This window comes from Sorex fumeus, unplaced genomic scaffold (assembly GCF_029834395.1).
Source record: "Sorex fumeus unplaced genomic scaffold, SorFum_2.1 ptg000063l, whole genome shotgun sequence".
NCBI lineage: Eukaryota > Metazoa > Chordata > Mammalia > Eulipotyphla > Soricidae > Sorex > Sorex fumeus.
Genome location: NW_026606120.1, coordinates 69,659,118 through 69,674,364, shown reverse-complemented (window position 1 = coordinate 69,674,364; position 15,247 = coordinate 69,659,118). Strand labels below are relative to the sequence as shown.

The following is a 15,247-nucleotide window of genomic DNA, read 5'->3' as shown; positions in this document are numbered from 1 at the left end:
ATGATGGTGAAGATGGGGAAAACTAGGCATTAAACACTGCCACTTGGATGTAAAATGGTGTGATCATTTTTTTTTAATTGAACCATTATGAGATACAGTTACAAAGCTTTCGTGTTTGAGATTCAGCCATGCAATGATTGAACACCCATCCCTTCTCCAGTCCAAAGTTTCACCACCAATGTCCCCATCATCAATCCCTCTGTTTCCCTCCCATCTCCATCCCAGTCCTCACCCTACCTCTATGGCAGACAATTTCTCAGATACGCTCTCTCCTTTTGGGCATTATATTTTGCTCAAATTTTCCCACCACCATTCAAGCCTGCCTTCCAGGGGCAGGGGCAGATGCTAGATCATTTATTTTCCATTGCTCATTTGCAGCACACATTTCTCACTCTCAAATGTGTAAAGCCTTAGGATCTATCCCCAGGAAACCCCCCCCCCCGCAAAAAAGAAAAAAAAATTCACGAATCATCCCACTCCTACTGATTTACTAGGATAAACAAAGACACAGAATTGTGTACCAGTGTTCATAGCAACTGTAGTCCTAATAAACAACCCCCTAAAACAGAAACACTTCAATTGTACATAGAATGGATTAGATGCGCAAGTAATAATGACTGTAGAATCGGTTTTTAAGAAAAAGCCATTAACTACATGTAGCAGTATATAAATTGATCTTTAAATCATTGGACTGGTGAAAGAAGCCAGCCAGAAATAGAGATAGAAAATATATAGTTCCATTGATATGAAATTCTACAAGTACAAAGTAATCTTAGTGACAAAATGGAGATAATTGCTTGAGGAGGAGTTAATAAAAGGCATAAAGCTTTTTTGGGGGTGATAGATGTGTTCAGCTTCTAGATGAGATTGGTTTCATGGGTGTCAGACTTAAAAGATACTGCAGATTCTTACTGCAGATTCTTACTGGAGAGCTTGTACAGGGATTTAAGCACTTGTCTTGTTTGCACCCAATCCCAGCTCAGTCCCAGATACTGTATCTGGTCCCTGAGCCCTGCCAAGAGTGATTGATCCCTTAGCACTTTTTGGGTATGGCCCAAAAACTCAAAACAAAAAATTGAGTTATAAGGATAGTATTGAACAATGCCATCAGTACAGTGTTTGTATTGTTCAATAATGTCTTTGAAACTGTAAGCTATTGGACATGCTTGGATTACAGAATTTAGATCGCCATACAGTGAGGCGGGGAGGGCTAGGGGAAATAAAAATGCAAATTAGGGGTGACTTGGAGTTTGGTGGTGGTGGTTTTCATGTAGTAGCTGTTTTTGTTTTGGTGATGCTCGGGTTACACCTGGATCTATACTCAGGAATTACTCCTGGCAGTGTTCTGGCAACCTTTTGGGGTGCTAGGGATCAAACCTAGGTCAGCTGCATGCAAGTCAAATTCCCTAGCCTCTGTACTATATTGCTCTGGCCCCTAATTTTTCACATCAGTATAAACATCAATACTATTGTAAATTTTTTAAACTATAAAACGAGGAGGGGAAGATCATAGTATCTGTTGTGGAAAATTATTATTAGGGATCCCTCTTGATAGGGGTTTGGGACCATATGGGGTGCTGCAGATCAAACCTCAGTGGGTCACATACGCCCTGCCGGCTGTACTATCTCATCAGCCCCAGGATAAAGATTATATTATGGGAAAAAGTGTGTATATGTGTGTGTGTGTGTGTGTGTGTGTGTGCAAGTTTTGCAGCTTTGGGGTTCAGGGATTTTTTAAATTTTTATTAGTGAAACATCATGAGGTACAGTTGTAGATTTTCAAATTTTTATGCTTGGGTTTCAGTTATACAGTGATTGAGTACCCATCTCTTCATCAGTGCCCATTCTCCACCACCAATGATCCCAGTATCCCTCTCACCCTCCCATCCTCCCCATCCCACCCTGCCTCTGTGGCAGGGCATTCCCTTTTGTTCAGAGATATCATTTAAAAGATAAATCTCATATGAGACTTGTGTTTGATCTGGTACCACATGGTCATCTGAGCACAGAGCCAGGAGTAGTCCTGAGTATCATTGGGTATGGTCCAAAAATTGGTGTTGTCAGGTATATCTCAATAATAAGTTGTAAAATAATGATATAGGTAAATTAAGCCCAAAGTGGCTTCAATTAAGAGCAAAAAACCCAGATACAGCTAATAAGATTTTTGACGACAGAAAAAGTCTGGCTGTGAGTGCAGGAGGTGGCCATGGTCACTGAGTTATCTACCCCAAGAACGCTAATTGCATCCACCTTTGTCAGAGATGGCCAATGTGCTCTGTATCCAGACTGGTTTCTTATGTCAGGATTTTGCTCTTAAATTAAAAGTGTCAGTTTGAAAACCTTTTCAGCTGCCAGATCTTCGGATTCTGCTGATTCTCATGTGGCCACTCCCCCAGATACAGGCTCTCGAATAGTCTGGCCTGTTGAAACTATAGAACCATAGATTTTAGCTTCCTGGAAACAGGTTTTGTCATACCTCATCACAGAAGAAAAGTCAGGCTAGCAGAACCTTTTTCAGTGGAAAGTTTGTGGTGGCACAATATGTGGAGTATGCAATCCAAACATGTCCAGAATTGTGAGATGAGATTCTGAATCACTCGTTAATAATATTAACATACTAACTTGTTAATATTAATCACTCTTAATTATTGTTAATATGACTCAGTGAGAAGGTAGAAGTTTGCACTGCTTTTCAAGATGAAGGTGATTGGGCTGACGTAACTGGTTCATCATGTGGTGTGACATACTTTGGATATTATACAACAACGCTTTTTTTTTTAAATTTCGAATACCCATCCCTCCACCAGTGCCCATTTCCCACCACCACGGATCCCAGTATCCCTCCCACCCTGCCTCTGTGGCTGGGCATTCCCCTCTGTTCTCTCTCTCCTTTTTGGGTGTCAACGCTTTTTGAAACAGATGAATGCTACCTACCATCGTTTAGGATTCTTTGTTGATTGTTTTGACTGCTATAAAGTGATTCGTCGTAGTCTCTGGAGTCCCCATGTGTTTGTAGGAAGTATCTTCACTAATGTAACACCGGCAACCATATTACCAAAGAAAAACAGCATTTTTATAAAAGCATTAGTTACATCTATTGCTAAAATTGGAGAAACTAATCTCACTTCAAGACAGATTACTTTTTGTATTTTTTGTGTTACAGTCAGAATCCTAACTTTATTGATGGCAATAATGTCAATTAATTTGCTGTATTATATACATTGTACTTAGGTTGAAAAACATCGTCAGTGGCTTCAGTTTTTAAATTCTTGTTATTTTGAGGTATTTGAACATTTATGAATTTACAGCATTGGCAGTTGGTTTTGATCATTTGAATCTCAAAGGATCATTCATATTATGGAATGCCTATTAAGAGCACACATTGTACAGAATATGGCAGTTAAAACATAACAAGGGTATGGTCTCATTTTCTTTATTGGGAAAGACTCATTTCAGTTATTTTTCTCTAAAAATAAATCACATTCGGTTATGGTATGTATTTTCATTGCTCTATTTTTTTAAATTAAGGTTCTTAAAGGTTCCTGAGAAATTACACTATTACTCTAATTTTGGTACCAGACTATTACTCCGAAATAATATATAGGCAAGAAAGACTAAGGAGATTTAAAAAAAGAAGAAAAAAAATAGTAAGGATGCTACCACATCTTTATGTATTAAAAGTGTGTGAATTGCATATGTACTAAAAATAACAGTTCTTAATGGCTGCTTGATACAGATAATTATACATTTTCATACAAAACCATGCCTCAGATTAGTTTCTCTAATTCTAGCAATAGATAGAACTAATGCTTTATAGAAATGCAGCTTTGGGGGGGGGCAAGAGCTTGCTTTTACAATGTTGTTTAAAAGAGTTACCTTTTGTGAGGCTCTCACCATATAGGTATAGAGATGGATCTCAGGAGAATAATTTCTGTCAAATTAATTAAATTAAATGGAAAATAAATATTAATGAAATTGTAGGGGAATGTTTATATATTTTTGTGAGAAAGGAGTTGTCTTTTCTGTTTGTTTTTGGTCTGTAGCCTGTGATGGCAGGACTTATTCCTGGCTCTGTGCTCTGGGATTGCTCTTGGCAAACTCCGGGCCTTATTGGGTGCTGGGGACCAAACCTGGGATGGGCACATGCAAGGCAAGCAGCCTCCTTCTGTACTATCTGTGCAGTCCCTAAAAAGGGGTCTTAACTGCTTTTTTTCCTTAATCCCCTTAGATTGAAGAATTAGGATCTGAAGGGAAGGTGGAGGAAGCCCAGGGAATGATGAAATTAGTTGAACAGTTAAAAGAAGAGCGAGAATTGCTCAGATCGACAACCTCGGTGAGTAACAATTTTGTTTTAACTTACCCAGGCTGTTTACTGTGGATCGTTTGGAATCTGTTTCTATAGGTAAATGATTAAAGACTGTTTCCAGATGTTCTAGTTCTAAATTAAGTTAGTGAACTAACCTTTTTTCTATTTGCATGTCTGGTGATCATGTTCTCTGCTGCTTAGTCATGTCCCCCATACTCCACAAACTATGGTATGGAGGGGTGAGGAGGCACACACGGTGGTGCTCAGGGTATTGCCCTCCAGCATAGGCCCTTTGAACTATTTCTCTAGACTTCGAGAGCACCGAATCCTAACCACTATACCAGCAGGGAGTGTTCCCCAGATTTTGAAAGCTTACCTGTGCAAACTTACTCATAAAGGACCACGTAGTAATGTTTTTAGTTCATAGGCCACTTGGTCCTGGCAGCTGCTAAACTCTTCATATTATAAAACAGCTTAGACAGTGCACATGTTTATTAGATGGATATTAACAGGAGTATAATTATTGGTCACTGGTTCACACATAATCAGTTCCTTAATGATTTGAACGCTTTTTTAATGTGGCAGCTGCAGTCTGTAGTGTTGAACCTGAGTGGCTTTCTGAAAGGTAGGTTAAGTCTTGAGGGGACGGTGCATACTTGACAATGCTTAGGGGACTGTGCAGTGCAGGAGGTTGAACCTGAGTCTCCTGCCTGCAGATCATGTTGAGCTCTCTCTGACCCTAGGTTATTGTTCCAGGTGGTGTGGTCATTGGTCAAAGCTGTGAAATATGCTATAGGATTACTTCCTGAATGAAATAGCAGATTGATTGCTGTTGCCATGTTTTGCTTCTTTTTGTGGGGTGGGTGGAGGCACAGCCTGTGATGCTCGGAGTTATTCAGGGGATCTTATGGGATATTGGGGATTGAAGGCAGATCAGTCACGTGCAAGCCCCCTTCCCTTGTACTCTCTCCAGCCCAGCTATACTTTGCTTTTTAAAGAACCAGTAGGATCTGGGAAAGTTGATCAAAGGGTGGAATGCATGCTCTGCATAGATGAACCCCAGATTTGATCACTGAAACTAGTAGTGACCCTAAATGTTGCTGCTGCCGCTTTAAAGCCCCCCAAAAGGCTAAATTGTTCCTTAGTATTAGGCTTTGGGGAAAATGGTCAAGTGGAAATTCAGGAAACACATCTGTTTTATATTTTAAGTGCTTTAGGGGATATTAATTTGTTCTCTTTTTCCAAGATACCCTTACAATAACTGATTTGTCATTCTAGACTATTGAAAGTTTTGCTGCTCAAGAAAAGCAAATGGAAGTGTGTGAAGTGTGTGGAGCCTTTTTGATAGTAGGAGACGCACAGTCCCGGGTGGATGACCATTTGATGGGAAAACAGCACATGGGCTATGCTAAAATTAAAGCTACTGTAGAAGAATTAAAAGTAAGTTCTTTCTAACCATCTTTGTTTTTCTGAGTCATACTTTCTTTTTTTTTGCTTTTGGGGTCACACCTGGCGATGGTCAGGGGTTACTCCTGGCTTTGCACTCAGGAATTACTCCTGGCGATGCTCAGGGGACCATATGGGATGCTGGGAATTCAACCTTGGTCGGCCGCGTGCAAGGCAAACGCCCTACCCGCTGTGCTATCACTCCAGCCCCTCTAAGTCAAACTTTTCTTTTTTATGTATTAAGTTGAAAATTTATTGGGAGGACTTTCTTTTTTTGGGGGGGGGGTCACACCCAGCGATGCTCAGGGGTTACTCCTGGCTCATGCACTCAGGAATTACTCCTGGCGGTGCTCTGGGGACCATATGGGATGCTGGGAATCGAACCAGGGTTGGCCATGTTGGCTGTGTGCAAGACAAACTCCCTACCCGCTGTGCTATCTCTCCAGCCCCGAGAGGACTTTCTTTACAATAGTGTTAAAATGCTTTTGGTGTCAAAGTTACTGTAACCCTACCAATATGCCTACCACTGTGTTAGGTCACTTCTAGTTCTCACCCAACCCCTGTTTGGTTTGGTTTTTGGGCCACACCCGATACTGCAGAACTTACTCCTGGCTCTGTGCTCAGGGATCCATATGGGGTGTTGGAATTCGAACCGGCTTGTCTGCTTGCAAGCAAATGCCCTACTTACTGAACTACCACTCGGGCCCCCACACCACAATTTCTATATCCATTATCTATTGTAGGACATTTGGGACACTTTTGGGATACTGTTGTAAATAGAGTTGTGCATATATCTCCTTGGATTCCGCCCATGCTTTGGCCTTTGAATTGATTTTTTTTGTTCTTATGTGAGTACCCTGTTTGTTTTAGATAATTAGTCCTTTGTTAAATATATGGTATATGACATCTTGTGTGCATACATGGTGTTCAGATTGCCACTTTTCCCTTGTGGAGTACTAAATTCTGAGTTGATGTGCAGCTTGCTTCATATTCAGAAACCATTGCTTATCTCTTTGATTAGAATTGTATATAAACCAATTTAATTTCCTTAGGAGAAATTAAGAAAAAGAACTGAAGAACCAGATCGTGATGAGCGTTTGAAAAAGGAGAAACAGGAACGAGAAGAAAGAGAGAAAGAGCGGGAGAGAGAAAGGGAAGAAAGAGAAAGGAAAAGACGAAGAGAAGAGGAAGAAAGAGAAAAAGAAAGGGCTCGAGACAGAGAGAGAAGAAAGCGAAGCCGGTCACGAAGTCGACATTCAAGTCGAACTTCTGACAGGAGATGTAGCCGGTCTCGAGATCACAAAAGATCACGAAGTAGAGAGAGAAGGCGAAGCAGGTATAGTGAATGTGCATAAAAATCATAAACATCCGTGATAGCTCATTTTCCCTGGCCCTTGTAAGGCTCTGCTGCTGTTGTGTTATGAGGGTTGAATTCATCTTGATGGTAATTACTTTAAAAGTTATTCTGGGGCTAGAGAGTGGTTAGGGTGTTTGCCTTGGGTGAGTCCCACCCAGGTTTGATATCCAGCATCCCACACGCACACTGTCACACAACTGCCAGGAGTGATTCCTGAGTGTAAAGCTAGGAGTAACCCCTGAGTATCGCTGGGTGTGAAACCCCCCCACCCCCCAAAAGTACCCTAAAATAAAAGTTGTGAGAGATTCTTGGTGAGATCATCTACTTTGCTTTGAACAGCATCAAGTGTAATGAAGGAACTAAAAATTTGAAACAAAAAATTGAATTAACCATATTTTTTTAGGGAGGGGTTGGATTTTGGGGGGTTTGGAGGGACTTCTCTAGGGAATATACGTCTACTGGGGATCAAACCTGGTTTGGCTGCATGCCCAGCAAGTACTTACCTGCTGTATTGTCTCTCCGGCCCAAAGTTCTTTGATTTATTCAACAGTATATAATTATTCAAAATCTGTTTTTAATTTAAGTTACTTTCCTTTTGTTTTTAATTGTTAAAGAAGTAGAGATCGACGACGAAGCAGGAGTCATGATAGATCTGAAAGAAAGCATAGATCTCGTAGCCGGGACCGAAGAAGATCAAAAAGCCGGGATCGAAAGTCATATAAGCACAGGAGCAAAAGTCGGGAACGAGAACAAGATAGAAAATCCAAGGAGAAAGGTGAGTTCATGTGAAAATTGAAATCTTTAAGGTATTTTCACTCTTCTCTCCCCAGTCACTCTTCTGTGGACAGAGGCAGAGTTCCATTTCAAACTGAGCGCTACACAGTAATAGACTGGCAGTATTCTATTACCCTCTCCTGCTCTGATTTGTGAGAATGACAGTTGGCCTGGGATTTTTATAGAGCATGTTAAAATCACATCTTTCCGTTTGTAACCTGAAAGTTTGTTTTTTGAGCCCCATTCTGTGGTGCTCCAGGATCACTCCTGGCGGTGCTCAGCACATCATGTGTGTCTGCGTACCTGGGACCGAACCTGAGGCTGGAGGATTCAGAGCAAGCAGCAGCCTTAATCCCTGTATTCTTTCCAGTTTTATCATTTAGATTCTTTAAGGTATTGGATTACCTGCCTGAGTTACTAGTCAGTGAAATTTATTATCTTGGTTATTGGCTGCATTTTAAAAGTTTGCTACAGTATTTCATACGTAGTACAGAATAAATATTCATTGTTGCATTGGTCTTCATGTACAACATTCACTTAACCTGAGTTCACAGACCTTGAATATCTTACATGAGAAACCGTGCTTTTCACTCTTTCCCTTTCATTTTTGTTTTAAAATTCTATGTTGTTTTGGGGCCACACTCGATGGTACTCAGGGCTTACTCCTGGCTTTGCACTCAGCAATCGCTCCTGAGAGGCCTTGGTGCTGGGGATCAAACCTGGTTGGCTGCATGTAAGGCCAGAACTCTACTAGCTGTACTGTCTCTGGTCCTTACTTTATTTTTATTGACATTCCAGAGGCTGGTTCACTAGGCACTATTAATAGAGTTTAAAACATTTTGCATGTTTTCACAAAGATCATCTTACCTTTTAACTTAGTGTATTGAAATTTATTTAATCAGCATTTCCTTTATGCATTTTTTTAGTCTGCCAGCATCTTTTACTTCACTTCCTGGGGCTATACTGCATGGTTTTTGGGAATGAGAGGGCGTTCCTATTTCTTACTTTCTTGGCTGTGCTTATTCCATCTTGTTCTGCCTGTCTGTCTGTGTCATATGTGATCACCAACATGTGCTACTGTTGAGCTTATAAAATACTGGTCTTTTACATGATGCCCATTGTTTTCTTTTGTAGAATGCCTGAGTAAGCTGTTCTGTTTGTTTTGGCTAGACTCGGGTTTTTATTGGACCCAGTGCTAGGAGCACACAGAATAGATACATATTTTAGTCTTATGCTTTCAGTTTTCTTTAGATAAGTGTATTTTATACTGTGAGGAGGCCTCTCCCGTTTTATTTTTTTGGGGGGGGGGGGTGTTGGAAGGGCCACACCTGGCTGCTTGCAGACTAGTCCTGGCTCTGTCCTCAGGCATCACCCTTGGCAGTGCTGGGAATAGGGGGATCATGTTCTGAGAATTAGAACCAGGGTCCCCAGGATGGATGCAAGGCAGGCACCTTAGCGCCTTCTTCTCCCTCTCCCTTTTTCTCTCTCTACCCGCCCCATCTCTTTTCTCTCTCCCTCCCTCTTTCTTTCCTTCTCCCCTCTCTCTCCCTCTCCCTCTCCCCTTCCTTCCCTGCCACCCTCTCTCCCTCCCTAAATTGGCTTTTTCTACAATTTGGAGTAAATATTAAAAAGGAAAATGATGGTTTTTTTTTTTAACCTATTGCCACAAGATTTAGTTTTTACCATTTGAGTTCAAAAATGTGGCAATTCAAAAGGCAATTGCCACAAAGGGTTAACTAATTTTGACTGATTCTACATTTGTTTATACATTAGTATAAAGAGAGCTTCACCCAATTTCTTTTTTTTTTTTTTGAGTAAGACTTTTTGTAGTCTTTTTGGAGTGAGTGACAACCCTTGAGCTACACACAAGTGTCAGATCATATTACTCATTTGGTTTGGAAACTAAAGCCCTTCTGTATTGTCTTTGGTATCACTGGATTGATTCTCATGGACATTAGCTGCCTAATCTTTATAACTGGGATCAGACTTGAACCAACAGGAAGTCACTAGTTTGATGAGAGAAGCAGATGTGTTTTTGTAATTTTATTACCGTTTTGGTTTTGTTTTTGGTTTTGGGGCTTTAGTTCGCAGTGCTTAGACCTGACTTCTGGCTCTGCATTCAGAGCTCACTCCTGGTGGACTGATGGGATGCCAGTGATTGAACCCAGGTCAACTACACATAAGGCAAGCACCCAACTTACTGTACTAGCTCTCCAGATTCATGTGTTTGTATAATTTCTGGATAGAGCGATAAAAGGTCCTCAAGTGCTTATGATCTCAAGAAATTTAATAGAACTTTTGTTTAAATAGATCACATTACGTATAGATATGGACACTCAAGGATTTGCGTCAGGAGATATGGAGGGAAGGAAAGAAGATTCAGAGAAAAACTCTTATCAGATCCGTCTTGAAAAATTGGATATTCCTTTAAAGGGTTACCTTAACCTTTGGGGTCTCTTTTGTGGACGCCATCCAGTCCCTCATTTGGGCACTCCACAGTGTATTGTGACTGAAGCCCTGGACATTGAGGCTGGGGGTGAGTAGTAGCAGCCTTAGGTAATGGGAAATAAGCAGATTCACCACTGCTGCACTGTGCTGTGACAGAAGCAGTTAATCAAACTCCACAATTGGAAAGTGGTTTCTCACAGAAGCCTTTTTCTTCAAACAGTTTAAGATGCTCTCTTTGTCAAGAGACCTTGCTTTTTTGAAAAATCCAGTCCTGTAATCCACCACATTTTGTGGATGTCCTTTGGACTATTAAGATCTACCATATTTACATAGGGCAGAAGATAAGATTATTGGACTGACTACTAGTCCTCTACGGGGCAACAAGACGACTCTTCCTCATTGAAGCCACCTGTGCACCGGAGAAGCCCATAAGGCACAAAGGGAGGACTTTCCCACAAGGTCAGTTAGAGCACACTGTTGGCACAGTTCCCCAGTGGACAGACAGAGTTGAAGCAAGTCCTGCTCTTAGCTACTTGGACATTGCTTTTTTGCGTTTTGCATGTATTATGGACTGAATATTTCATTTAAGATCTTCAGTTCTTACATCTTTGCGTGACCGCCACATCCTGTTTTGTTTTCATTTCCATCCCTCCTCCAGTTATTTGGTGTTGTGTCTGAGTAACTGTCCTAGGTATGTCGAGGGCTCTGCTTATCTTAAAATGTGTTTCTGTCTTACGAACTGTTCTGCTCGAGATCAGCTGTTCTTATTTTTATGAGGGAAATTATATTTATATCACTAACAATTCTGTGGAAATCTGTAGACATTGCTTGGAAATGTAAAAAAACTACTTGCTCCATCTACCACATCTTTGCCTCTAGTTTGAGATTTTATTATTGCAAAGAGTACGATACGGAAAACTACTAAGACCTTTTTTGACTGAATTGAATTTTAATTTCTCCTTTTTTAGGGAGAAATTGGGGGGGAAAGCCCTTCTATATAGCATATTTTTGGTAAATTTTTGTAAGTTCAGCTATTTGGGTTGGGATTTAGAATTTATTTTGAGTAGTATTAGGTTTGTCCTTTGGTTATGTAAATATAGGTAATCTTTTGCATCAGAAGTACAGAGTTGTATAGAAATGCCTTTATCATAGACACTCAATGTTTTACCTTTGGACCTGTTTGTAGTACTTAATATAAATCACTTTAATGTACTATCTTTCATATATTCCTCCTTGCTTTTTGTTGTTCTTTACTCCATTTGAATGAAATTTACTGTAGATTCCAGTGTAGTGATTTGGTATTGTCTGCTTTTCAGCAATCTGAGAACATTTGCCTACTGTTCTTTGCTTTCCTTATCTCCTGATAACAAATTCTTATCCTTTTGATACACTTGCCAGATTGTGTTGCTTTCTGTGAGAAATGATTGTCTTTTCGTATCTGTTTCACTTTTCAGTGTCAAGTATGTGTTATATTTTACTTTAAAATCCATGATTAATGTCTTCTTTTATGGCAGAAAAGAGGGGATCTGATGATAAAAAAAGTAGTGTGAAGTCCAGTAGTCGAGAAAAACAGAGTGAAGACCCAAACACTGAATCAAAGGAAAGTGATACTAAGAATGAGGTCAATGGGACCAGTGAAGACATTAAATCTGAAGGTGACACTCAGTCCAATTAAAACTGATCTGATAAGACCTCAGATCAGACAGAGGTAAGTGTATTGTTTCTCACTTTGATTAGGGCTTTTTGTTACTGTTTGACAGTGCAGCGTAAGTATGCACAGATGAAGATGGAACTAAGCCGTGTAAGAAGACATGCAAAAGCATCTTCTGAAGGAAAAGACAGTGTAGTCCTGCAAAACATTTTGAGGTACATTGTTTTGTCTCAGCTATTTTGTAGCGGACTCGTGCCCCCATTAGTGTGCCTCTTTGGAAGTTACTGCCCACATTTGTAATATAGTCGCCATTGAAAAGTTAATTATCCTTTTTTTAGGGATTTTGCTGTCATTTCTCTTTTTTTTTTAAATAAAAAGGTTGAACTGTTTTTTTTTTCTTTTTGGTATTAAGTCCATCTTGTGTTGGTACATTGGCAGAGACATAAACTTTAAAAAAAAACCTTAATATTTCTGAGGCACATGTTGGACTACTTTGTTTTAATTAAACTGCTAGTATTTCTTTGTCAAGGATGTTTCTAGTTTTTGCTTTATTGCCTTGCATTCTAATGCAGTTTGTTCTGTAACTCGAGAGCCAGTAGCATTGGATTGATGGAAGTGTAGGGTTTATGAATTATTGCAGCTGACTACCATACCTCACACAGCGTTGGTGTTGTGAGCGGCCCATGAAAAGCCAAATTAAAAATCAAGGATTCAGTCAAACTAAGCAGGTACTCATGCCAGGTACTCCTTTCTCTACCCACATCCATGTTTGAATGCTATTGCCTGTGATCTTGACGCTTAATTGTTGTGTATCTTTTTGTTCTTTACAAGAAGTGCAGAGGGGTTTTTTGTGTATTGCGTGAAAACTTAATAAATCAAATGTTAACAGAATGGAATTTTTCTTCAACTGTATGTAGGGATGCAGTGGTGCCCAGAATTAGATATCTTTAAAGAATTAAAAATACAATAAACACTTCATATTATTCGCCTTGTTACATTCAATGCAATTCTCAAGTCTTTAAGAGGTATGTGTTTAATATTTCCTACTGCGTAGGAGAATTAGCAGTCAACCATAGGTAGATAGAAGCAGTCACTGGCTGGTACATTTAAGCAGCAGTGAATAGCAAGGATAGGTACCTTCAGTCTGTGAAAGACAAAGAACTGATGAATTGTGTAGAATTTGGGGTTTTAAAGAACTTAAGTCAGATTTCATCAGAGTTCTTGAAACCTTTAAACTGTTCATTCTTTGGGCTAGTGGCGTGGGATAAAATACTCCTACTGAAAGGAAGTACCAATTTAGCTGATTGTGATGGCGTGACTTTTCTAGGACCGCAGTGCAGTGCTCTAGATATCTGTGTGAGCCTTTCACACTTAGTCGGGCATACACAGGCACATGGCTTTAAGACCACACAGATGCCTTGATAATGTAAGAATACAAACATTCCAGATACATATTAATTAGCAGTTAGTGACTGGGCCAACACTTAGTCGTAAACTTTTGCCTTTTTACATGCTGTCTAATTATCATTTTTCCCCAAATTTTGCATTGTAGGATTACTGTTCGAAGATTTTTTGAGAAGAATACGGAAAACGGCATAAAGTGAAGATCGGCATTAAAATGAGGTGAAAGAAAGATATAGTGGCATAGAAAAAGTATAAAGCTCAGTTAGTTGTTTGTTTTTTTAATTATTATTTTAAAAATTAATTCAGGACTGATGTGACCTACCAGATTTCAAAACGTGTTAATAGCATATATGCCACTGAAAACTTAGGTCCTGTATCATATTTTTTTCTTTTAAGACTTTTTAAGAAATATTACCTAAACATGTGGCTTGCTCAGTGTTGAATTGCAAGTTTTCATTCTTGGACTTTGAAAACAGGATTAAACATTAGTATTTGTGTGAATCATAAGTGGGATTCCATTTTTACAACTCTGCTATCCTAGCCTTTGGATTTAGAAGTGAAAATAAAGTATCTCTGACTTTCTGTTACAAATTTGTCTCTGTCATTGCAAAGCTTTAGTATTAATCTTTTTCTAATAAAGTTATTGACTCTGAACTAGTCCCTTGTTTTAAATATATATGAGGTACACTGTTAATCTACAAGTACAGTTTTATCTGACTGGCTCTGTTTAAGACTAATTTTTATAAAATTTCCACAGTTTAAATGTTTTAATAATGGTGCTTCAATTTTGGGTGATGATGAATAACTTTGATTTTGCTTTTAATAGCAAAAATGTGCAGTGAGTTAGGATATATTTATACATTCCCCAAGAGATTTCTTTAACAGAAAATTTAAAATGATCTTGATAAACACTATAGTTTTGAGATAATATAGAAGCGCATTCAAAACTTTCAAGTAGTTTTTGGTCTTTATTTTAAATCCTGTATCAATAGTTCTTTTTCACTTGGTCTGGTCAGATTACAAATGTATCTATTTCTATGTATTGGGGTATAGTAAACCTGTGTATGGGGGGGTTGTAGCCCACATTATGAAGATATTTTAGAAACTGATACTAAGCAGGTAGTTATTTTTATGTCTCATATACCAGTGCTGGCAGCATGTTTCTGTCTGTAGCCAGCTTTGTCAATTGTATAAAAGCTCATTTTCAGCTACATATAGCAATTATTTGTGATTCATAATTTTCATATGTTTCCATCTGTTCAGAGTGAGAAGCTCAGTAGATTAGATGATTTGTCAGGAGTCTCCCATTGCCAGGGAACTGCCCCTCGGCTCAGCTCTGTGTCTCCTGGTACAATTGCTGCATTGGCAGGCCATTGCCTTCTGCAATGCGGGCATCGTGAGCTGGGGCCAGCAGGGTGTCTCAGAACCCCTCACAGACTTTGCGGAATCATGAAGCTGCCACTGCAGTGTCGTGGGACAGTCAGTCATGCTTTTCTTAATGACAGTGGATCTGAGAAATGCATCTTTGGCAGTTTTGTCGTTGAGTGTAATTACAGAAGCCAAGCCTGTGGCGCAGCCTACCGTGCAGCTTGACTAGAAGGTGCAGCCCACTGGGGGAAACTGCCACAAATGGAAACTGTTGTCGAGTACAAATAACCATTAAGTAGTTCAGGACTAGGGTGGTTTCTTTAGCAGATTCTAGAGAAGCAGCATGGGTAGGACTAGGATATCTGGATTTATTAGCTGTGATTCACATGAGGAGCAAGGTGCAGTGCAGGGACTGGGAATGTAGCTTAGTAGCAGAGCCTGGGGTTTGATTCACAGCACTGTGTGGTCCCCTTAGCATGACCCAGTGTGACCT

General features: G+C 39.7%; 1 protein-coding gene across 8 annotated transcripts in view; it reads left to right on the top strand.

The window, feature by feature from the left end:
• The window catches only part of LUC7L3 (LUC7 like 3 pre-mRNA splicing factor), a 29,479-nt gene extending 15,439 nt beyond the window's left edge, over positions 1–14,040 (top strand). For 2 of the 8 annotated variants that reach the window (XM_056127029.1, XM_056127036.1), the window contains 6 exons: positions 4,229–4,333; positions 5,585–5,746; positions 6,805–7,088; positions 7,724–7,884; positions 11,846–11,986; positions 12,092–13,893. In XM_056127029.1, the coding sequence (XP_055983004.1) occupies positions 4,229–4,333; positions 5,585–5,746; positions 6,805–7,088; positions 7,724–7,884; positions 11,846–11,986; positions 12,092–12,282 (1,044 nt within the window). In that variant the 3' untranslated portion in view covers positions 12,283–13,893. Of the gene's footprint in view, positions 1–4,228; positions 4,334–5,584; positions 5,747–6,804; positions 7,089–7,723; positions 7,885–10,664; positions 10,791–11,845; positions 12,040–12,091 lie in introns of those variants that run through there. The other 6 variants (XM_056127030.1, XM_056127031.1, XM_056127033.1 and 3 more) reach the window with 6 other exon arrangements.
• The last annotated feature ends 1,207 nt before the right edge of the window (positions 14,041–15,247 follow it).